The sequence below is a fragment of the Coregonus clupeaformis genome, chromosome 28 (genome assembly GCF_020615455.1).
Source record: "Coregonus clupeaformis isolate EN_2021a chromosome 28, ASM2061545v1, whole genome shotgun sequence".
NCBI lineage: Eukaryota > Metazoa > Chordata > Actinopteri > Salmoniformes > Salmonidae > Coregonus > Coregonus clupeaformis.
In genome coordinates, this window is record NC_059219.1 from 12,937,733 (window position 1) to 12,960,477 (window position 22,745).

Genomic DNA, 22,745 nt, shown 5'->3' on the forward strand with positions numbered 1-22,745 from the left:
TGTCTGTTTGTCTGTCTGGCATGCTTTTGTCAGTCTGTCTTTTCATCTGGCTGCCTGCCTAATAATGTAGCCAGCCCTTCTAAATCGCCACCCTAAGAAGCCAGTGAAATACTGATGTGGTGGGTCCCTTGTGCTATCTAGAGGGGTCTTATCAAAACCCTGTCATCATCTGCTGTCCGTCTGAACGTGCCTCTGACTTTAATGACCGCAGGAGGATGTAATCTTGAGTACCAAAGGGCACCCTATTCCCTTTTTAGTGCACTAATTTGACTAGGGCCCATAGGCCAGAAGTAGTGCACTGTGTAGGGAATAGGGTGCCATTTGGGACGCTACCATAATCTCCACTGGAGGACAAGGTTAGGTGGTGACTGACTGCTGGCAGGCAGACAAGGAGCACTGTGCTGAATCCAAAAACACTGGTGTGGAGAAAATAGTCTAGACTGCTTAACGCTTATTAGATTAGGGCTAATCAATTCTAAAGTGATCAAAAACAGAAGCACATCCTCCTCCCTGTGTCAGGATTCGGTGCGTTCCATCCAGGATTAATACTATCTTCTTTCTTACTTTGTACCACTTTCCCCACGATCTCTCCAAATCAATATATGACAGTCACCAGCCTGCTACCATCATGCAAGCCTTTGAGAAATGTAAAGTACCATAAATGTATAATGTTACTACTTGAGAATGACATGTAATGCTACTTGAGATGACATTCACCGTTACATCACCTGAAACAGCAAAGGTTCTGTGCAAGCAAGCCAAGACCCCAGTGCCTTTGGCAGCGCAGTCTACCAGCCTCAGGGCTGTGCTGAACACATGACCTCTAGGGGGCTGTATCTGCACAGGTGCTGCTGGCTACTGGCTAGCCTCCATTGGTGCGTAGCTTTCAATGGATCACAGTCAGCTCATGTAAATACCCTGAGTAATGCCATTGAATGCCTTCCTAACATTTCTTCTCTCTCTCTGTTTCCCTTGCAGATATTTCCAGGATATCATCATACTACGCTGGTATGTACCTGGGGATTTTGCCTCCTTGTAATTTGGCACAATTTTCCTTTAATCTTTGCACTGGCAGTAAAGATTCTGTAATTTAAAGTTAATAGGGCTACGTGTGAAGCGCTGGTTGAGTGTGTGTAGTTATTATAGAAAAGGACAAACTGCACCTAGACCTGCTCTAGATGAGTGCAGCCAGATTGCATTTTGCATCTTATTCCCTATACAGTACATACAGCTATGTGACTCTGTGTTAGTTTCCTGGAGGGAGCCCAGGGCTGAAGCTAAAGGCAACATGGGTCTCTCTTCATCTCCTGCAATCAGCATTTCTCTATCTGATTCTTCATCAATATTTAATTGTTTGAACAACATGTACTGGAGAAAATGTTCTAATGGAAAATATCAGATAAGTATTAGTTGCAGTAAACATCTCTGCAAAGGAATGAAGGAATGCAAACTTCTTCCAGTTTGATAGCTATTTCATTTCTCATCAGAGTTTTGACTTAAATCGGCTTGAAATTCTATGGCAAGACGTCAACATGGCTGGCTAGCACAACCTGTTCTCATAGTTTCAGTTCGGAATTGCCGTAATTGGATGAACGGACATTTTTGACCCATTAATTCAGTGTGTTTACAGGGTTAATTCCACATGGTTACAGGGTTAATACCGCATTGTTACAGGGTTAGAACAGAAACAACTCAAAGGGTTAATGCACTGTTTTAATTAAGTATCATCAAGTACTCTCCCTGCTTGCAAGATAATTGTGAACTGCAGTGGTCTAAGCAGCGTGCTCTGGCTCAGAGCCCAACGAAGGCATATATCCACGTCCTCAGGTCCTTTTCAAACGTCCAGAATCGACGGCTCTTTCTTGTGACCACCCTGGTCTACCAATGATCAACAGCCAACTTGACAGGGCTTGAAGAATTTTAAAAAGAATAACATAATGTGCAAATATTGTACAATCCAGGTGTGCAAAGCTTTGGGAAACCCTGCCTTAGAGGATAGAGAAAATAGGAGAAAGATCTGTCCCTACACTCTTACAACCCAACTCGCGTAAACATACAGAGGTACAGGTAAAGGTCTTGAAGGGCTCAGACTTGCGTGTGAATATACTAATGCCATTGTGTTTTGCAACAGGTTTATAACTGCTTGTGCATGTAGAAGCCTAGGCCTGATTCATGCATTATGACTTTATTCCATAGAACCTCTGTTCTGATGTGTGATTGGTGTTGACCTCTGTTCTGATGTATGATTGGAGGAATCAAAAAGCTCCATTTGCCACTGAGACAGGGAGATAGATGTGACCTCATCACACCACAGATACAGTATCTCTGATCCAAGACATTCACTAGGATGGTGATAGCATTGCGGAGTTACTTTTCATTTAACTTAAAACATCTTATGTAACGTCATCAGAATTCCTCACCTGTCTACACCTTGGAGGAAAATGGAATGCTACAAATGGAAAGCATACAGTAGAGAGGAGAGGAGGGGAGGAGGAGAGAAGAGGAGGAGAGGAGGAGAGGAGAGGAAGAGAGGAGAGGAGGAGGAGAGGAGAGGAGAAGAGGAGGAGGAGAGGAAGAGAAGAAGAGGAGAAGAGAGGAGGAGAAGAAGAGGAGAAGAGTGGAGAAGAGGAGGAGAGGAGAGAGCGAGGGACATGTTTTGGCTGATAGCCAGAGGCATGGGGACAGACCTGGTTATAAGGAGGAGGAGGAGGATAAAGAGGAGGGAGAGGAGGAGATATTGTTTGCTAATGAGCTGAGCGCTAGTCATGACCCTGGTTGGACTTGATTTGCAGCTCTCTCTCTCACTTTCTCTCCGCTGTCCGTTTTGTAAACAGGAGAAGAGCTGAGTGTAGTTCCCTAAATGAGGTTGAGCTCTCTACTAGTCTCTCGCCCTCCCTCCCTCTCTCTCTCCTCCCTTCCTCCCTCCCACCTTGCCTACCCCCTTCCCCCCCTCCCTCATTCTCTCTCTCCCGCCCTCTCCCTCTACCTCTCTCTCTCTTTGAGTCACACACAAACCCAGCTCACACTCCCTCCTGACACAGCCGGCTCGACAGCAGTGTTTCACAGCAGCAGCAGCAGCAGTAGCAGCAGCTTGTCCTGAATAACAAACCAGAGCTGAGGAGCTAAAAGGAGCTGTCACGTCGGAATAGACTGGCGGTTGTAGTGCTGAATTAACTGAAGGATTGTTTTGTTTTGTTTTTTGTCTCCTCTGTCTTCTACTACACTGTTTTCCAAGTCAGCTGCCTCCGGGCTGGATTAATTTACAAGGCTGTGCAGAGGCACGCAGAGGGATTTATTTAGAGGCTGGAAGCCAATGCTGAGGGGATCTGAAGAGGAATCTGAAGACGAGCTGACAACACAGACCTGTCCCATATTGATCTATCTCTCTCTCTCTCTCTCGTTCTCTCTCTCGTTCTCTCTCATTCTCTCTCTCTCTCTCTCTCTCTCTCTCTCTCTCTCTCTCTCTCTCTCTCTCTCTCTCTCGGAGTGACACCAAACATCTTCTCTGACCTGGAAACAGCCAAGGTGGATGTTGAAAATAAAAAAACTCTTGAGGATTTCACTGAGTTGCTCCCTTGAAGTCCTCTCCTCCTCCCCACCTTCTCTCCCCCGTGGCCCTGAGGCAGGGCTGTGTGAAGCGGAGAGGGGCTGTGCGGGGTCCTCAGTGGCAGAGGGGGAAGCAGCAGCCTGTCCTGGCCTGGCCTCTATGCGGTTGTGGAAGGGGACAGGGACAGGGAGCCTGGGTCTGGTTCAGGCCGCAGGGTCTGGTGGTGGGATAGACAGACAGGTGCTGCTGCTGCGGCGGCCATCATGGAGAGGAGTGGCTGCATCCCCCTATGCTGGGCCCAGAGCGCCTGTGTTTACGCTCAACACCCTCCACTCCCAAGTATGTATTGTGTACACACAGCAGATATGTTATGCACACTAGGTGCTTCTAGGTAGAGCCTTTTAACCAGTGTTCATCTCAGTGTTTTTTAGAGGTCTTTCTGTTGCTGATGGCTGTGTTTGGATGTGTGAAGACTTGATTGTCGGCTGTTGAATATGAAAGCTACACTGACTGAATGCTAATTCCCAGAACTCTGATATAGTTAGAGATCGATTTGATTTGCCATGCCCAGCTTTATGCAGGTATTATTGCTGCCTCTCCTACTATAACTTGCCAAGACGATAGGTGCACTGAATGTCAATGGCCCAATATGTACAGTAGCATCTTACAGTAGGTTGCCATAGAGACAAAGGTATTCTTCTCTCATCTCATCACCACAACAAACCAAGCTATGATGGTGAATAAGTCATCCATGGCTGTGAAAGTAATCAGTGCACCATCATCATCTAACGCAGGGTTTCCCAACTCCTGTCCTCATTTTTATTGTAGCCCCGAACAAGCACACCCGATTCAACTTGTCAACTAATCATCAAGCCCTTAATGAGTTGATTGAGGTATGTTTGTCCCGTGTTACAAGAAAAATGTGTGCTGTTGGGGGTACTCGAGAACCGGAGCTGGCAAACACTGACTACTGCTCAGCACTGCCTTACAGGAGGACTGCTGTCTGTCTGTCTGTCTGTCTGTCACCTGCACATATTACGGAGCAGAGGGGTGAATTCCCATTAGTCTTGAACTGATTAAATGTCAGGCAGGGCTGTGATTAGTGTTCCTGTGAGGTGACGGGATAGCTGTTGAATAACTAGGCCAGGTAGAGAGAGAACTTCCCAGGCAACAGCAGTAGCAGCAGAAACAGAACTAGCAGCAGTAGCAGTAGAAACAGAACTAGCAGTAGAAACAGAACTAGCAGTAGTAGAAACAGAACTAGCAGCAGTAGAAACAGAAACAGAACTAGCAGCAGTAGAAACAGAAACAGAACTAGCAGCAGTAGCAGTAGAAACATAACTAGTAGCAGTAGAAACAGAACTAGCAGCAGTAGCAGTAGAAACAGAATAGCAGCATTAGAAATAGAATTAGCAGAAGTAGCAGTAGAAACAGAACTAGCAGCATTAGAAACAGAAACAGAATTAGCAGCAGAAACATAACTAGCAGTAGAAACAGAACTAGCAGCAGTAGCAGTAGAAACAGAACAGAAGCATTAGAAACAGAAACATAATTAGCAGAATTAGCAGCAGAAACAGAACTAGCAGCATTAGAAACAGAAAAAGAACTAGCAGCAGCAGAAACAGAACTAGCAGCAGTAGAAACAGAAACAGAACTAGCAGCAGTAGAAACAGAAACAGAACTAGCAGCAGTAGAAACATAACTAGCAGCAGTAGAAACAGAAACAGAACTAGCAGCAGAAGAAACAGAAACAGAAATAGCAGCAATCGAAACAGAAACAAAACTAGCAGCAGAAACAGAACTAGCAGCAGAAACAGAACTAGCAGCAGTAGGAGTAGGAACAGAAACAGAACTAGCAGCAGTAGGAACAGAAGTAGCAGCAGTAGGAACAGAAACAGAACTAGCAGCAGTAGAAACAGAACTAGCAGCAGTAGAAACAGAACTAGCAGCAGTAGGAACAGAAACAGAAGTAGCAGCAGTAGAAACAGAAGTAGCAGCAGTAGAAACATAACTAGCAGCAGTAGAAACAGAACTAGCAGCAGTAGGAACAGAACTAGCAGCAGTAGGAACAGAAACAGAACTAGCAGCAGTAGGAACAGAACTAGCAGCAGTAGAAACAGAAACAGAAGTAGCAGCAGTAGAAACAGAACTAGCAGCAGTAGGAACAGAAACAGAAGTAGCAGCAGTAGAAACAGAACTAGCAGCAGTAGGAACAGAAACAGAAGTAGCAGCAGTAGAAACAGAAACAGAACTAGCAGAAGTAGGAACAGAAACAGAACTAGCAGCAGTAGAAACAGAAACAGAACTAGCAGAAGTAGAAACAGAAACAGAACTAGCAGCAGTAGGAACAGAACTAGCAGCAGTAGAAACAGAAACAGAAGTAGCAGCAGTAGAAACAGAACTAGCAGCAGTAGGAACAGAAACAGAACTAGCAGCAGTAGAAACAGAACTAGCAGCAGTAGGAACAGAAACAGAACTAGCAGAAGTAGGAACAGAAACAGAACTAGCAGCAGTAGAAACAGAAACAGAACTAGCAGAAGTAGAAACAGAAACAGAACTAGCAGCAGTAGGAACAGAACTAGCAGCAGTAGAAACAGAAACAGAAGTAGCAGCAGTAGAAACAGAACTAGCAGCAGTAGGAACAGAAACAGAACTAGCAGCAGTATAAACAGAACTAGCAGCAGTAGGAACAGAACTAGCAGCAGTAGGAACAGAAACAGAAGTAGCAGCAGTAGAAACAGAAACAGAACTAGCAGCAGTAGAAACAGAAACAGAACTAGCAGCAGTAGAAACAGAAACAGAACTAGCAGCAGTAGGAACAGAAACAGAACTAGCAGCAGTAGAAACAGAACTAGCAGCAGTAGGAACAGAACTAGCAGCAGTAGGAACAGAAACAGAACTAGCAGCAGTAGGAACAGAAACAGAAGTAGCAGCAGTAGAAACAGAACTAGCAGCAGTATAAACAGAAACAGAAGTAGCAGCAGTAGAAACAGAAACAGAACTAGCAGAAGTAGGAACAGAAACAGAACTAGCAGCAGTAGAAACAGAAACAGAACTAGCAGAAGTAGAAACAGAAACAGAACTAGCAGCAGTAGAAACAGAAGTAGCAGCATTAGAAACAGAACTAGCAGCAGTAGGAACAGAAACAGAACTAGCAGCAGTAGGAACAGAAACAGAAGTAGCAGCAGTAGAAACAGAACTAGCAGCAGTATAAACAGAACTAGGAACAGTAGCAGTAGGAACAGAAACAGAACTAGTAGCAGTAGCAGTAGAAACAGAACTAGTAGCAGTAGAAACAGAAACAGAACTAGCCGCAGTAGAAACAGAACTAGCAGCAGTAGAAACAGAACTAGTAGCAGTAGAAACAGAAACAGAACTAGTAGCAGTAGAAACAGAAACAGAACTAGCAGCAGTAGAAACAGAAACAGAACTAGCAGCAGTAGAAACAGAAACAGAAACAGAACTAGCAGCAGTAGAAACAGAAACAGAACTAGTAGCAGTAGAAGCAGAAACAGAACTAGTAGCAGTAAAAACAGAAACAGAACTAGTAGCAGTAGCAGTAGAAACAGAAACAGAACTAGCAGCAGTAGCAGTAGAAACAGAACTAGTAGCAGTAGAAACAGAACTAGTAGCAGTAGCAGTAGCAGTAGAAACAGAAACAGAACTAGCAGCAGTAGCAGTAGAAACAGAACTAGTAGCAGTAGAAACAGAAACAGAACTAGCAGCAGTAGAAACAGAACTAGCAGCAGTAGAAACAGAACTAGGAACAGTAGCAGTAGGAACAGAAACAGAACTAGTAGCAGTAGCAGTAGAAACAGAACTAGTAGCAGTAGAAACAGAAACAGAACTAGCCACAGTAGAAACAGAACTAGTAGCAGTAGAAACAGAAACAGAAACAGAACTAGCAGCAGAAGAAACAGAAACAGAACTAGCAGCAGTAGAAACAGAAACAGAAACAGAACTAGCAGCAGTAGAAACAGAAACAGAACTAGTAGCAGTAGAAGCAGAAACAGAACTAGTAGCAGTAAAAACAGAAACAGAACTAGTAGCAGTAGCAGTAGAAACAGAAACAGAACTAGCAGCAGTAGGAACAGAAACAGAACTAGCAGCAGTAGAAACAGAACTAGCAGCAGTAGGAACAGAAACAGAATTTGCAGAAGTAGGAACATAAACAGAACTAGCAGCAGTAGAAACAGAAACAGAACTAGCAGAAGTAGAAACAGAAACAGAACTAGCAGCAGTAGGAACAGAACTAGCAGCAGTAGAAACAGAAACAGAAGTAGCAGCAGTAGAAACAGAACTAGCAGCAGTAGGAACAGAAACAGAACTAGCAGCAGTAGAAACAGAACTAGCAGCAGTAGGAACAGAACTAGCAGCAGTAGGAACAGAAACAGAACTAGCAGCAGTAGAAACAGAAACAGAACTAGCAGCAGTAGAAACAGAACTAGCAGCAGTAGGAACAGAAACAGAACTAGCAGCAGTAGAAACAGAACTAGCAGCAGTAGGAACAGAACTAGCAGCAGTAGGAACAGAAACAGAACTAGCAGCAGTAGAAACAGAACTAGCAGCAGTATAAACAGAAACAGAAGTAGCAGCAGTAGGAACAGAAACAGAACTAGCAGCAGTAGAAACAGAACTAGCAGCAGTAGAAACAGAACTAGTAGCAGTAGAAACAGAAACAGAACTAGCAGCAGTAGAAACAGAAACAGAAACAGAACTAGTAGCAGTAGAAACAGAACTAGCAGCAGTAGAAACATAAACAGAACTAGCAGCAGTAGAAACACAAACAGAACTAGCAGTAGTAGAAACAGAAACAGAAACAGAACTAGCAGCAGTAGAAGCAGAAACAGAACTAGCAGCAGTAGAAACAGAAACAGAACTAGCAGCAGTAGAAACAGAAACAGAACTAGTAGCAGTAGAAACAGAAACAGAACTAGCAGCAGTAGAAACAGAAACAGAACTAGCAGCAGTAGAAACAGAAACAGAACTAGTAGCAGTAGAAGCAGAAACAGAACTAGCAGCAGTAGAAACAGAAACAGAACTAGCAGCAGTAGAAACAGAAACAGAACTAGCAGCAGTAGAAACAGAAACAGAAACAGAACTAGCAGCAGTAGGAACACAAACAGAACTAGCAGCAGTAGAAACAGAAACAGAACTAGCAGCAGTAGAAACAGAAACAGAACTAGCAGCAGTAGAAACAGAAACAGAACTAGTAGCAGTAGAAACAGAAACAGAACTAGCAGCAGTACGAACAGAAACAGAACTAGCAGCAGTAGAAACAGAACTAGCAGCAGTAGAAACAGAAACAGAACTAGCAGCAGTAGAAACAGAAACAGAACTAGTAGCAGTAGAAACAGAAACAGAAACAGAACTAGCAGCAGTAGAAACAGAAACAGAACTAGCAGCAGTAGAAACAGAAACAGAACTAGCAGCAGTAGAAACAGAAACAGAACTATTAGCAGTAGAAGCAGAAACAGAACTAGTAGCAGTAGAAACAGAACTAGTAGCAGTAGCAGTAGAAACAGAAACAGAACTAGCAGCAGTAGCAGTAGAAACAGAACTAGTAGCAGTAGAAACAGAACTAGTAGCAGTAGCAGTAGCAGTAGAAACAGAACTAGCAGCAGTAGCAGTAGAAACAGAACTAGTAGCAGTAGAAACAGAAACAGAACTAGCAGCAGTAGAAACAGAACTAGTAACAGTAGCAGTAGGAACAGAAACAGAACTAGTAGCAGTAGAAACAGAAACAGAACTAGCCGCAGTAGAAACAGAACTAGCAGCAGTAGAACAGAACTAGCAGCAGTAGGAACATAAACAGAACTAGCAGCAGTAGAAACAGAAACAGAAACAGAACTAGCAGCAGTAGAAGCAGAAACAGAACTAGCAGCAGTAGAAACAGAAACAGAACTAGCAGCAGTAGAAACAGAAACAGAACTAGTAGCAGTAGAAACAGAAACAGAACTAGCAGCAGTAGAAACAGAAACAGAACTAGCAGCAGTAGAAACAGAAACAGAAACAGAACTAGCAGCAGTAGAAACAGAAACAGAACTAGTAGCAGTAGAAGCAGAAACAGAACTAGCAGCAGTAGGAACAGAAACAGAACTAGCAGCAGTAGAAACAGAAACAGAAACAGAACTAGCAGCAGTAGAAACAGAAACAGAACTAGCAGCAGTAGAAACAGAAACAGAACTAGCAGCAGTAGAAACAGAAACAGAACTAGTAGCAGTAGAAACAGAACTAGCAGCAGTACGAACATAAACAGAACTAGCAGCAGTAGAAACAGAAACAGAACTAGCAGCAGTAGAAACAGAAACAGAACTAGCAGCAGCAGCAGAAACAACAGCGGTGGCAGCTGCTCTGCTCTCTCCCTGGATACCAGTATCTATCATGAGTCCTGGTGCTTTAGAAAGGCCAGAACAGAACATAATGACACTCGGGACGTCTTCCCTTCCATCTTCATCTATTTAAAGGCTCTGGCTCTCCTTCAAACTGCATCCTCCAGGGGTAGAGTAAACACTGCAAATATTAAACCCAGGCAAAGCCTTGATGTATTTTTTCTGGGGGGGGGCTGATAGTTCTGTGGGAGCTGGTACTGTAGGCAGCGGATGAGAGGAAAGGAAGCTTTAATCCAGGGAAGAAGCAGCACAAGCAGCAGCTCCAGCAGTAGCAGGTCTTAATGAGGATGTAGGAGTGTAGAGCAGAGCCATGGGACCCACAGGCTATAGGATAGATACTGGATGCCTTCTAATTGGCACCCTATTCTCTATAGAGTGCAGTACTTTTGACCAGGGCTCATAGGTGCACTATGTAGGGAATAGGGTGCTGTTTGGGATACTGGCTCCAGAGGCAGCAGGTGTTGTACCCTGAGCACTAACTCCACAGTAAAGGATGGTGATGGTATGGCGCTCCATGTACTGTACTGTACATTACATCCTCCTCCTCCTGTCCTACTTGTTTAGTCTGTGAGAGAACCGTTTCCTGTATGCCTCCGTCTGTTCAGTCTCTCTCTGTGTAATGAAGGGCACAGTGTTTCTCTCAGTCAGACATAAGGCCAGATTGATCAGTCCCTTTTAAGGCGGCTAATGATAAGTGAGATTTGTTGGTGCGGTCCAATTATATAATATGCCTTTTCTTGCTGGTGTTTTTGTGACCGTTTAGTACACACAAACATTCTGACGTGATTGGTATTAAGCTGTGGAGGGATACAGTGTAACATTCTGACGTGATTGGTATTAAGCCGTGGAGGGATACAGTGTAACATTCTGACGTGATCAGTTCTACTGTACTGTAGAAGCTGGGGTTTTGTTTGAGCCCATGATTCATGGTAATGCCATTGGGGCCAAATTGATCAAATCAGATTTTGTACTGTGACTTACTTGTCCCCCCCCCCACACACACACACACTCCCCACCCCACCCCCAATCAGTCAGACTCTGTGGTATTTGGTTAACGGTCCTTGGTCAAAGCAAGAGATTTCAAAGCCATTAAAAGATAAGGCTTAGTTTTCAGCTGGAGGAATGTTGTGGTCAATGAAAGATGTGGTAAGCAACAGCATTAAGGGACACAGCAAGCCAAGCCAAGACAACCAGGCATTTTATGGGAGCAGCCAGGGAAAGGAGATGTAGGTTGAGGTTCACTCTTGGAGGGCGCCGACAGAGAGAGGCTTGCATTTCTGCCACTGTCACACTGGGGCCATAGAAACTGAACTGCGTCCCAAATGGCACCCTATTCCCTATATCGTGCACTACTTTTGGCCAGGGCCCATATGGCACTATATAGGGAAAAAGGTGCCATTTGTGACTCAGTCAGAGAAGAACAGTGAATTTCTGAACCTGAGATAATTCCCTGTCCTGGTTGAGATCCTCTAGTTCAGGTTTTAGGTTTACACAAGGGAACATGGGGAAGGGTAGGTTCTCATCTTCCCCACTGTAATTGCCACAGAGGAACTTATCAGCTTCCCTACCAGTCAATGCCCCCCCGTCACATTAGGTGTGTTTCAAACTCTCCCTCAACATCAATAAGACCAAGGAGTTGATCGTGGACTACAGGAAACGGTTAAGCGAGCACGCCCCCATCCACATCGACGGGGCTGCAGTGGAGCAGGTCGAGAGCTTCAAGTTCCTCGGTGTCCAAATCACTAAGGACTTAAAATGGTCCACACACACGTGCACAGTCTTGAAGAAAGCGCGACAGCACCTCTTCCTCCTCAGGAGGTTGAAAAGGTTTGGCACTGAGAGCATCTTGTCTGGCTGCAACACTGCTTGGTATGGCAATAGCAATGGCGCTACAGAGGGTGGTGCGGATAGCCTAGTACATCACTGGGGCCGAGCTCCCTGCCATCCAGGACCTCTATATCAAGCGGTGTGAAAGGAAGGCCTGGAAAATCGTTAAAGACTCCAGCCACTCAAGCCATAGACTGTTCTCTCTGTTTCTGCATGGCAAGCGGTACTGGTGCATCAAGTCTGACACCAACAGGCTCCTGAACAACTTCTATCCCCAAGCCATAAGACTGCTAAATAGCTAACTAAATAGCTAACAAAATGGCTACACAGACTGAGTTGACCCTCACAGGGCCCTACACACTCACACACACTGTCACTCCAACACACACAAACACTCACTCCACCATTTGCTCACACATAATATGCACATACATTTATACTGACTCTACACACAAGCACACCCACTCACATACAATCATCATATACGCTGCTGCTACTCTGTTTATCATAATATATCCTGATGCCTAGTCACCTTACCCCTATACATATCTACCTCTATCACTCCAGTATCCCAGCACATTATAAATATGGTATTGAACTGATCCTGTATATAGCTTCTTACCTTCTCCTGTTCTTCTTTTCTTATTTTTATTTCTCGTGTTTTTGTTCTACCTTGTTATTTTTAGTGCTACATTGATATTGATTACTGCATTGTTGGGTTTGGAACTTTCAAGAAAGGCATTTCACTGCACTTGTGCATGTGACATTAAAACTGACTTGAAACCTGTCTCCTTGTTTTCCCGTTGTTGTTGCGTTAGACTAGATCTAGAAGTACTTCATTGGATTTGTAGTGTAATGCAATGAGAAGCACCGGTCGTGATCTGAAACAAATTAAGCTCTGAGATAAGAGAGTATTTGTGTTGCCACTACTGTAATGCCACTGTAGTCCAGCAGCATACCACCCTGCATCCCACTGCTGGCTTGCCTTTGAAGCTAAGCAGGGTTGGTCCTGGTCGGTCCCTGGATGGGAGACCAGATGCTGCAGTGTTGGAGGGCCAGTAGGAGGCAGTCTTCCCTCTGGTCTAAAATAAAATATCCCAGGGCAGTGATTGGGGACATTGCCCTGTGTAGGGTGTTTTCTTTCGGATGGGACGTTAAACGGGTGTCCTGACTCTGTGGTCACTAAAAATCCCATGGCACTTATTGTAACAGTAGGGGTGTTAACCCTGGTGTCCTGGCTAAATTCCCAATCTGGACCTCATACCACCTAATCATCCCCAGCTTCCAATTGGCTCATTAATCCCTGTAACTATTCCCAAGGTTGTTGCTGTAAATGAGAATGTTAATTTAGGTAAGGAATATATAAAATAATCTATGTTCAAACAGGAGTGGATACCAGACCTGATTCCCCCCTAATGAGAGTAGGTCACTCAAATGAAATGAAGCCGTTGGCTGCTGTCACGCCCTGACCTGGAGAGACTGTTATTCTCTAGGTACTTTGGTCAGGGTGTGAAACTCTATGTTAGAATTTCTATGTTTAGGATCTAGAATTGTATTTCTAGGTTTGGCCGAGTGTGATTCCCAATCAGAGGCAGCTGGCGCTCATTGTCTCTGATTGGGGATCATACTTAGGCAGCCAGTTTTCCTGCCTGGGTTGTGGGATCTTGTTTATGTTCCGTGTTAGGCTTGTATGTGTATAGCCTGAGGACTTCACGTTACGTTGTTTCTTGTTTTGTTTATTGAGTTTAATAAACATGTACGCTTTTCACGCTGCACCTTGGTCTGACCCGTCTCTCAACGATCGTGACAGCTGCACAGCAAGCAGCTCAGTTCGGTGAGGTTTGGCCCTTCAGGACTAGAATTTAACAGCCCGGTTCTACAAGTCTATGTTCTCTAACTAAGAAGAGTACTCAGACTCTCTAAGGAAAATGTTGTCTTGAGACCATGCATTCATTACCTTAGAAATATTGACTTTCGTAGGTGTGTGTATATACGTGTCTTTCTCTAAGAATGAAGGAGATGGTTGTATGTTGAACGTTAAGACTACTGTACAGGTGTCATGTTGCAGCTTGTTCCTCCCTCTACCTTGCACCATGCTTGTTTGAATTAAACACTTCCTCTCAGTACAAAATGCACTCACATGCCTCTAAATCTCGTTCCTATTTCCTTCACTTAATTCCAGTATTTGACTTTGTTTTCAGTATTGTTCACATTTATAGTAAGGCATGTTACATCAGTAGCCTGCATTGTCCTGTAAGAACAGAAGGCCATGATCAAACACAACATCTCTCCTTCCCTGGAGATAGCCTGGCCTAGCTGCTGAATGGGCCCTCTGTGAGTCTGGAAAAAGGCCATGTTTTTCTTCACTGCATCGAAACAGTGGAACAGGTTGTTCAGTAGTGCTGATGAAGTACTGCTTGACTCTCATTGCTATTGACACGTGTTGTTATAGCAGCGTTGCTCTGGCCAATGTGGGCCCAGACTACTGTCAATAACTAACCTAGAGAGAATTCTGCAGTCACACAGTCAATCCCTCCGAGCCACCGAGACACTGTTACACAATCTCTTTAGGATGAAATGTAGACTACAGTAGAACTAGAGTAATGAGTTCAATACTCTCACGAGCTAGACAGACAGACAGACAGACAGAGGGCTACTCTAATGTTTATATTATCCAAGCTTATATACCATACTTTGTCCATACTACAAGTAAATAAAGAAATAGTTTGATAACTAAACATCCCACAGGCAATGATTTGATTTATGTTGGATTGAGTTGAAATAACGAGGAAACAATGTTGGCATGTTTTACCCTGAGGGATAACAACTAGGTTATTATTATCCTATTATCCTATTAGCGGCCTGTTGTTATTAGGCTAATATTATTAACGGGATAGCCCTGAGGGAGTTGTATCAAATTGATGTACAGTAATTAAGACATAAATGTCAGTCCTACAATCAAATGAGTGTTACCTGGGCAGTCAGTGGGGACAACATAAAATCTCTGTCTTACCGTGTATCAGCTAACTAGCTATGTAGCAGTTATCCGTGTCTCTCACCTCCTAGCCTACTGGCCCTCCAGCCTCTCAGTCACTACAAGGGATGTGTGTGTCAGTCTGTGTCTTTATAATGATTAGCCTAACCTGGTAAAGGTATTTCAGAAACTATAGTAAGGGGCTGAGGCAGTCAGCAGACAGACATGCTAGAAAGTTCCTGATAATGTTGACAGAAGGTTGATTTAATAGGGCTATTTAAGGGCTGTTTGATTAGGTTGTGTGTGTGTGTGTGTGTGTGTGTTTACTTCAATAGTTTACCTTAGACTAGCACTACGTTGACTCAATTAGTCACAATAACAACTAAGCCTTAAGGATGATTGACATTAAGTCATTTACCATTCTTCCATACAGTAGGTTCACTCAAGGAGCTTTGTCATTATAATGAGGCATTTTGTCAAGTCGGCTAATCTCACAAACGTATCCCGGCAGGTATTGGCTACTTTGTCTTCTATGAAAGGCTTCTTGGTTTTTATGTCAGATAATCGGCTACTTTCCTCTCTGTGCTGACCTGCCTCTGTAACCTGTGATGTGTGTGTGTGTGTGTGTGTGTGTGTGAGTCTCTCAGTTAGAGGTGACTGTAGGTCAATCCGTAAACTAGCAGAGTCAGCAGATAGGCTAGGCTATACTTCCTCCCTTATATCACTGTCCTTGTGCCTGCTCTGCTGCCTGGCTGACTGCTGACTACAGACTGGCTGACTGCTGCCTGGCTGACTGCTGCCTGGCTGACTACAGACTGGCTGACTGGTTGACTACTGACTGGCTGACTGGTTGACTACTGACTGGCTGACTGGCTGACTACTGACTGGCTGACTGCTGACTACTGACCAGTAATGGCGCCGAAGAAGATGGCTGCCGTTTTACAGCCCTCTAACCAATTGTACTATTATGTGTGTTTTTTCGCGTTATTTGTAATGTTTCTGCCACCGTCTCTTATGACCAAAAATAGATTCTGGATATCAGGACAGCGATTACTCACCTCGTATTGGACTAAGATTTTTTCTTCAACGAGTCGGACGCGAAGGATATCCTACAGACACCCGACAAGGCCCAAATACCCGTCACTCGCATGAGAAAGAGACGGAGATATCGTGGGCGTAGGTCGGGGTGCCTTGTAAGGATCCGACGGCGAGCAAGTAAACTGCCTCTTCCATCAATCCTATTAGCCATTGTTCAATCATTTAAAAACAAATTGGACGACCTAAGATTAAGGTTATCCTACCAACGGGACATTAAAAACTGTAATATCTTATGTTTCACCGAGTCGTGGCTGAACGATGACATGGATAACATACAGCTGGCGGGATATACGCTTCATCGGCAGGATAGAACGGCTGACTCCAGTAAGAAAAGGGGTGGTGGTCTGTGTATATTTGTAAACAACAGCTGGTGCATAAAATCTAATACTAAGGAAGTCTCGAGGTTTTGCTCGCTGGGCTGCAGACCACACTATTTACCAAGAGAGTTTTCATTTATATTTTTCGTAGCTGTCTATCTACCACCACAAACCGATGCTGGCACTAAGATTGCACTCAATGAGCTGTATAAGGCCATAAGTAAACAGGAAAACGCTCATCCAGAGGCAGCGCTCCTAGTGGCCGGGGACTTTAATGCAAGGAAACTTAAATCCGTTCTACCTAATTTCTACCAGCATGTTAAATGTGCAACCAGAGGAAAAAAAACTCTAGACCACCTTTACTCCACACACAGAGACGCATACAAAGCTCTCCCTCGCCCTCCATTTGGCAAATCTGACCATAATTCTATCCTCCTGATTTCTGCTTATAAGCAAAAACAAAAGCAGGAAGCACCAGTGACTCTGTTAATAAAAAAGTGGTCAGATGACGCAGATGCTAAGCTACAGGAATGTTTTGCTAGATTCAGACTGGAATATGTTCCGGGATTCACATCAGTCACTGGCTTCATCAATAAGTGCATCGAAGACGTCGTCCCCACAGTAACCATACGTACATACCCCAACCAGAAGCCATGGATTACAGGCAACATCCGCACTGAGCTAAAGGGTAGAGCTGCCGCTTTCAAGGAGCGGGACTCTAACCCGGACGCTTATAAGAAATCCCGTTATGCCCTCCGACGAACCATCAAACAGGCAAAGAGTCAATACAGGACTAAGATTGAATCGTACTACACTGGCTCTGACGCTCGTCGGATGTGGCAGGGCTTGAAAACTATTACAGACTACAAAGGGAAGCACAGCCACGAGCTGCCCAGTGACACAAGCCTACCAGACGAGCTAAATCACTTCTATGCTCGCATCGAGGCAAACAACACTGAAGCATGAATGAGAGCATCAGCTGTTCCGGATGACTATGTCATCATGATCTCCGTAGCCGATGTGAGTAAGACTTTTAAGCAGGTCAATATTCACAAGGCCGCAGGGCCAGACGGATTACCAGGACATGTACTCCGAGCATGCGCTGACCAACTGGCAAGTGTCTTCACTGACATTTTCAACATGTCCCTGACTGAGTCTGAAATACCAACATGTTTCAAGCAGACCACCATAGTCCCTGTGCCCAAGGACACTAAGAAAACCTGCCTAAATTACTACCGACCCGTAGCACTCACGTCTGTAGCCATGAAGTGCTTTGAAAGGCTGGTCATGGCTCACATCAACACCATTATCCCATTATCCCAGAAACCCTAGACCCACTCCAATTTGCATACCGCCCCAACAGATCCACAGATGATGCAATCTCTATTGCACTCCACACTGCCCTTTCCCACCTGGACAAGAGGAACACCTACGTGAGAATGCTATTCATTGACTACAGCTCAGCATTCAACACCATAGTGCCCTAAAAGCTCATCACTATGCTAAGGACCCTGGGACTAAACACCTCCCTCTGCAACTGGATCCTGGACTTCCTGACGGGCCGCCCCCAGGTGGTAAGGGTAGGTAACAACACATCTGCCACGCTGATCCTCAACACGGGGGCCCCTCAGGGGTGCGTGCTCAGTCCCCTCCTGTACTCCCTGTTCACCCATGACTGCATGTCCAGGCACGACTCCAACACCATCATTAAGTTTGCCGACGACACAACAGTGGTAGGCCTGATCACCGACAACGATGAGACAGCCTATAGGGAGGAGGTCAGAGACCTGGCCGTGTGGTGCCAGGATAACAACCTCTGGCTTCCTGCCATCCAGGACCTCTATACCAGGCGGTGTCAGAGGAAGGCCCTAAAAATTGTCAAAGACTCCAGCCACCCTAGTCATAGACTGTTCTCTCTGCTACCGCACCGCAAGCGGGACCGGAGCGCCAAGTCTAGGTTCAAAAGGCTTCTCAACAGCTTCTACCCCCAAGCCATAAGACTCCTGAACAGCTAATCATGGCTACCTGGGCTATTTGCACTGCCCCCCCACCCCACCTCATCCCCCTCTTTTACGCTGCTGCTACTCTGTTTATTATTTATGCATAGTCACTTTAACTCTACCCACATGTACATATTACCTTAATTACCTCGACTAGCTGGTGCCCCCGCAAATTGACTCTGTACCGGTACCCCCCTGTATATAACCTCCCTACTGTTATTTTATTTTACTGCTGCTCTTTAGTTATTTGCTTGTATTTTTTTACTCAACACTTTTTTATAAGACTTTTTCTTTGTTGGTTAAGGGCTTGTAAGTAAGCATTTCACTGTAATGTCTACACCTGTTGTATTCGGCGCATGTGGCAAATAAAACTTGATTTGATTTGGTTGACTGCTGACTGGCTGACAACTGACTGGCTGACTACTGACTGGCTGACTACTGACTCTCTGACTGCTGACAGTCTGACTACTGACTGGCTGACTGCTGACTACAGACTGGCTGACTGCTGACTGGCTGACTACTGACTCTCTGACTGCTGACAGTCTGACTACTGACTGGCTGACTGCTGACTACAGACTGGCTGACTGCTGACTGGCTGACTGCTGACTGCTGACAGTCTGACTGGTTGACTACTTCCTGGATGACTACTGCCTGGCTGACTACTGACTGGTTGACTACTGACTGACTGACTACTGACTGGTTGACTACTTCCTGGATGACTACTGCCTGGCTGACTACTTCCAGGCTGACTACTGCCTGGCTGACTACTGACTGGTTGACTACTGACTGACTGACTACTGACTGGTTGACTACTCTGTGCTCTCTCATTATCACTATCGGTCACTTTGACACACCACAGAGCAAAGCTAGATACAGTATCAACCACTTATTCTTTAGCTGCAATGACATTGTGATGCCTGCATGCCGCCCACGACCAGTTAGAATAATTCACTGTGTCAAAGCAGTATGCTCTAGGATTGGAAGTACGAATTAGTGAGTGAATAATATTGACAGGGACAATTGGACAAGGACAAGCAAACCAAATTCCTATCATTCATTTCTTAGAAAGAAATCAGCTGACTGAAAAAATCCACTTCCTGTGTCCACTTTTTGGCAAACCTTCATGTTTTGGTCCTATGTCCTCATTTTGTTGGCCTGTGGTGTAAAGGGTTAAAGTTTCGTAATGGTTAGGTTGATACGAATGAATGCACTCATATAAGTGGACGCACGCGGCATTTTGTCAAATGACTTTATATCAGCGTTGTGCCTGTTGTCATAGAGATAGATAGAGGACTCATCATGGATATAACCTGTTTTAGCATTTACGTTGTCATTTTAAAGTAGTCAACTGGGTGGGGATTCCTATGAGTTGGGAGCAATCAGCCAATGAAGAAGAAGAAAACTGACTACTTTAAAATGGAGATAGCCTCAATGGCGCTGCCAATACTGTCACAGACGCTATAATGGCACAGAAACAAAGATGAGTCCTCTATCTATCTCTATAACCCTATTGTTCACATGCGTATCTGCCCTCTAATTGGCTAGAATGGTCCCACCTGATCTCGTCTCCTCCCGCCTGCCTTCCATCTTTGAAGACGTATTTCCATCATTAGAGCGGTCACTTGACTATCTTGTCAATATAATTGACAAACTTTCCTCACTGTCACAACAGGTTTGTGTGTTGTTGACTCCTCTTCCCAGGCCGGCCCTCCTATCCTCCTATCCACCATGTTGGTGACTCCTCCTACTCCTCCCGGCCCTCCTATCATCCAATCCACCATGTTGTTGACTCCTCCTCCTCCCAGGCCAGCCCTCCTATCATCCTATCAACCATGTTGTTGACTCCTCCTCCTCCCAGGCCGGCCCTCCTATCCTCCGATCCACCATGTTGTTGACTCCTCCTCCTATCATCCTATCCACCATGTTGTTGACTCCTCCTTCCAGGCCGGCCCTCCTATCCTCCTATCCACCATGTTGTTGACTCCTCCTCCCAGGTCGGCCCTCCTATCCTCCTATCCACCATGTTGTTGACTCCTCCTCCTCCCAGACTGGCCCTCCTATCCTCCTATCCACCATGTTGTTGACTCCTCCTCCTCCCAGGCCGGCCCTCCTATACTCCTATCCACCATGTTGTTGACTCCTCCTCCTCCCAGGCCGGCCCTCCTATCCTCCTATCCACCATGTTGTTGACTCCTCCTCCTCCCAGGCCGGCCCTCCTATCCTCCTATCCACCATGTTGTTGACTCCTCCTCCTCCCAGGCCGGCCCTCCTATCCTCCTATCCACCATGTTGTTGACTCCTCCACCTCCCAGGCCGGCCCTCCTATCCTCCTATCCACCATGTTGTTGACTCCTCCTCCTCACAGGCCGGCCCTCCTATCCTCCTATCCACCATGTTGTTGACTCCTCCTCCTCCCAGGCCGGCCCTCCTATCCTCCTATCCACCATGTTGTTGACTCCTCCTCCTCCCAGGCCGGCCCTCCTATCCACCATGTTGTTGACTCCTCCTCCTCCCAGGCCGGCCCTCCTATCAACCATGTTGTTGACTCCTCCTCCTCCCAGGCCGGCCCTCCTATCCTCCAATCCACCATGTTGTTGACTCCTCCTCCCAGGCCGGCCCTCCTATCATCCTATCCACCATGTTGTTGACTCTTCCTCCTCCCAGGCCGGCCATTAAGCACGCCTTGTTTACTCAACTCTTTGTTGCCAAGCCAATCACAGCCTGCCTCTCTCTGTCTGTAGAACTGAACTTCAGTCTGTCCTGCCTGGGTAACAGCAGCAACAGTGGAGTTAGGTTAGGCTAGCAGCCTGACTGTGTTCACAGTATTCACAGGGCTGTATTGTGTTGTGAAGCTGAAAGGCTCTGTTGTGAATGTAGACAGGGTTCTGGGCTGGCCTCGCCTTCCCCTCAGCTCAGGAAGAGAGAGGAGCGGAATTACTATGTTGTGTTGCAGAGAGGACTCTGGCCTCGCCGCCCTCATTTCAGTCCAGGAAGAGCTCTTCCATGAGGAGACAGGAGTGACATATTGATCAAAGCTCAGGCCTCTCCTCTTCTCAGCCAGGAAGAGCTCTGTGCCGTGTGAGGAGACAGGAGTGACATGTTGATGACTCACTGTGGCTCCTGAGCGGACAGGACGCATTGTGATAACCAGGATGTGACATGACTGGACAGGAAAGACGTGAATGTGTTGTTCACAGAGAGCGAGAGAGAGAGATGTGGGTAAGAAGAAGTGTGTTTGTGCCTGGATGAAAAAAAACAAAAAGAAATCCCATGGATCTGCCGATACTGTACTGTGTAACCTAGTGGACATACTGTACTGTGTAACCTAGTCTGCTGTTGCTATTGCACTGATGTTGTCACTACGGGACTCTACAGTGGAGTGTACCTGCTGGCCCTTCATCAGTAAAGGTAGGAGGAGTGACTGATTGAACTGTTGTTGCTGTGCTGGTGTTAGATCAGAATAGTAGTGTTTGAATTGAGTTTCACAGGAGTTTATTAAAGAACAACTCTGAAAGGAAGTTGTCCAGTCGGCTCAAATGGACCAGTTGTGTCTCTACTAATCTCCATTGCTTCAATGTTGTCTGACTGATTGTCAAGAGTTAGGATACTTACCTCCATCTTCATACATGTGTTCTGCCTGGATTATCAGAAAGTAACATTGAAGAGGTAGACATCTGAGAATGTATGTGTTTTCAGAGTTGAGTAAGGGCAGGTTTTCCTGTGACATTCTATTGATGTTGCCAACAGCAGATACAGTCAGGAAGGCTGAGGAATGTCACTGAGTGGCTTTGGGTCAATCTTTCCAAAACACTAGAAAAGCCATGTTTTAACAAGCAAAGTGGTACTGTCTTGGCTGTACCTATTACCATACACAAACACACACACACACCAAATTTCACCCCTGACCATTTCTTATGTATAATGGCCCCAGTTTGTGGTCCATGAGGAGGGTTGTTTTTGTGCTGGCAGTGCTTCTGACAGCGCTGCTCCCTGCTCACTCTCCAAAGCCACCCAGCTGTCAGGCCTCACTGTTATGTGTCAGTCTGTCCAGCCGTCCGTTTGTCTGTTCTATTCCAGTCCACTTTTGTTACTGATACAGATGAAGTTATAATTGTGAGAAAGTAACACAGTCGTCTAGTGTGAATTCACCAGAAGCCTTCTCTCTCCCTCCCTCCCTCCCTTCCTCCCTCCCTCCCTCTCTACCTCCCTCTCTACCTCTCCCTCCCTCCCCTCTCTCTCTCTACCTCTCCCTCCCTCCTCTCTCTCTCTCTCTCTCTCTCTCGCTCGTGCTCTCTCTCTCTCTCTCTCTCTCTCTCTCTCTCTCTCTCTCCCTCCCCTCTGTCTATCTACCTTCAGAATATGACAGACAGCTAGCCCCCACCAAAGGAGGCATGGCGTCAGCGTACCTGGACCCCAACCTGAACCACCATGCTGGGCTGGGCGGTGGGGTGGTGAAGCCGGGGACCATGGACCGCGTGCTCAAGATCCACCACTACTTGGAGAGCAACAGTGAACCGTCCACCTGGGCCAGCCACATCCGCCATGGAGATGCCACTGACGTCAGGGTGAGCTGAGCAGCTGATTGGGTTA

At 45.7% G+C, this 22,745-nt stretch overlaps 1 protein-coding gene across 15 annotated transcripts in view; it reads left to right on the forward strand.

Moving 5' to 3' along the window:
• LOC121542649 (focal adhesion kinase 1-like) overlaps positions 1 to 22,745 on the forward strand; it is a 118,478-nt gene that overhangs the window by 11,113 nt on the left and 84,620 nt on the right. For 3 of the 15 annotated variants that reach the window (XM_045208589.1, XM_045208590.1, XM_045208592.1), the window contains exons 1-2: positions 3,546 to 3,886; positions 22,512 to 22,720. In XM_045208589.1, coding sequence (XP_045064524.1) covers positions 3,811 to 3,886; positions 22,512 to 22,720 — 285 coding nt within the window. In that variant the 5' untranslated portion in view covers positions 3,546 to 3,810. Of the gene's footprint in view, positions 1 to 978; positions 1,009 to 3,500; positions 3,887 to 20,960; positions 21,564 to 22,511; positions 22,721 to 22,745 lie in introns of those variants that run through there. The other 12 variants (XM_045208583.1, XM_045208584.1, XM_045208585.1 and 9 more) reach the window with 10 other exon arrangements.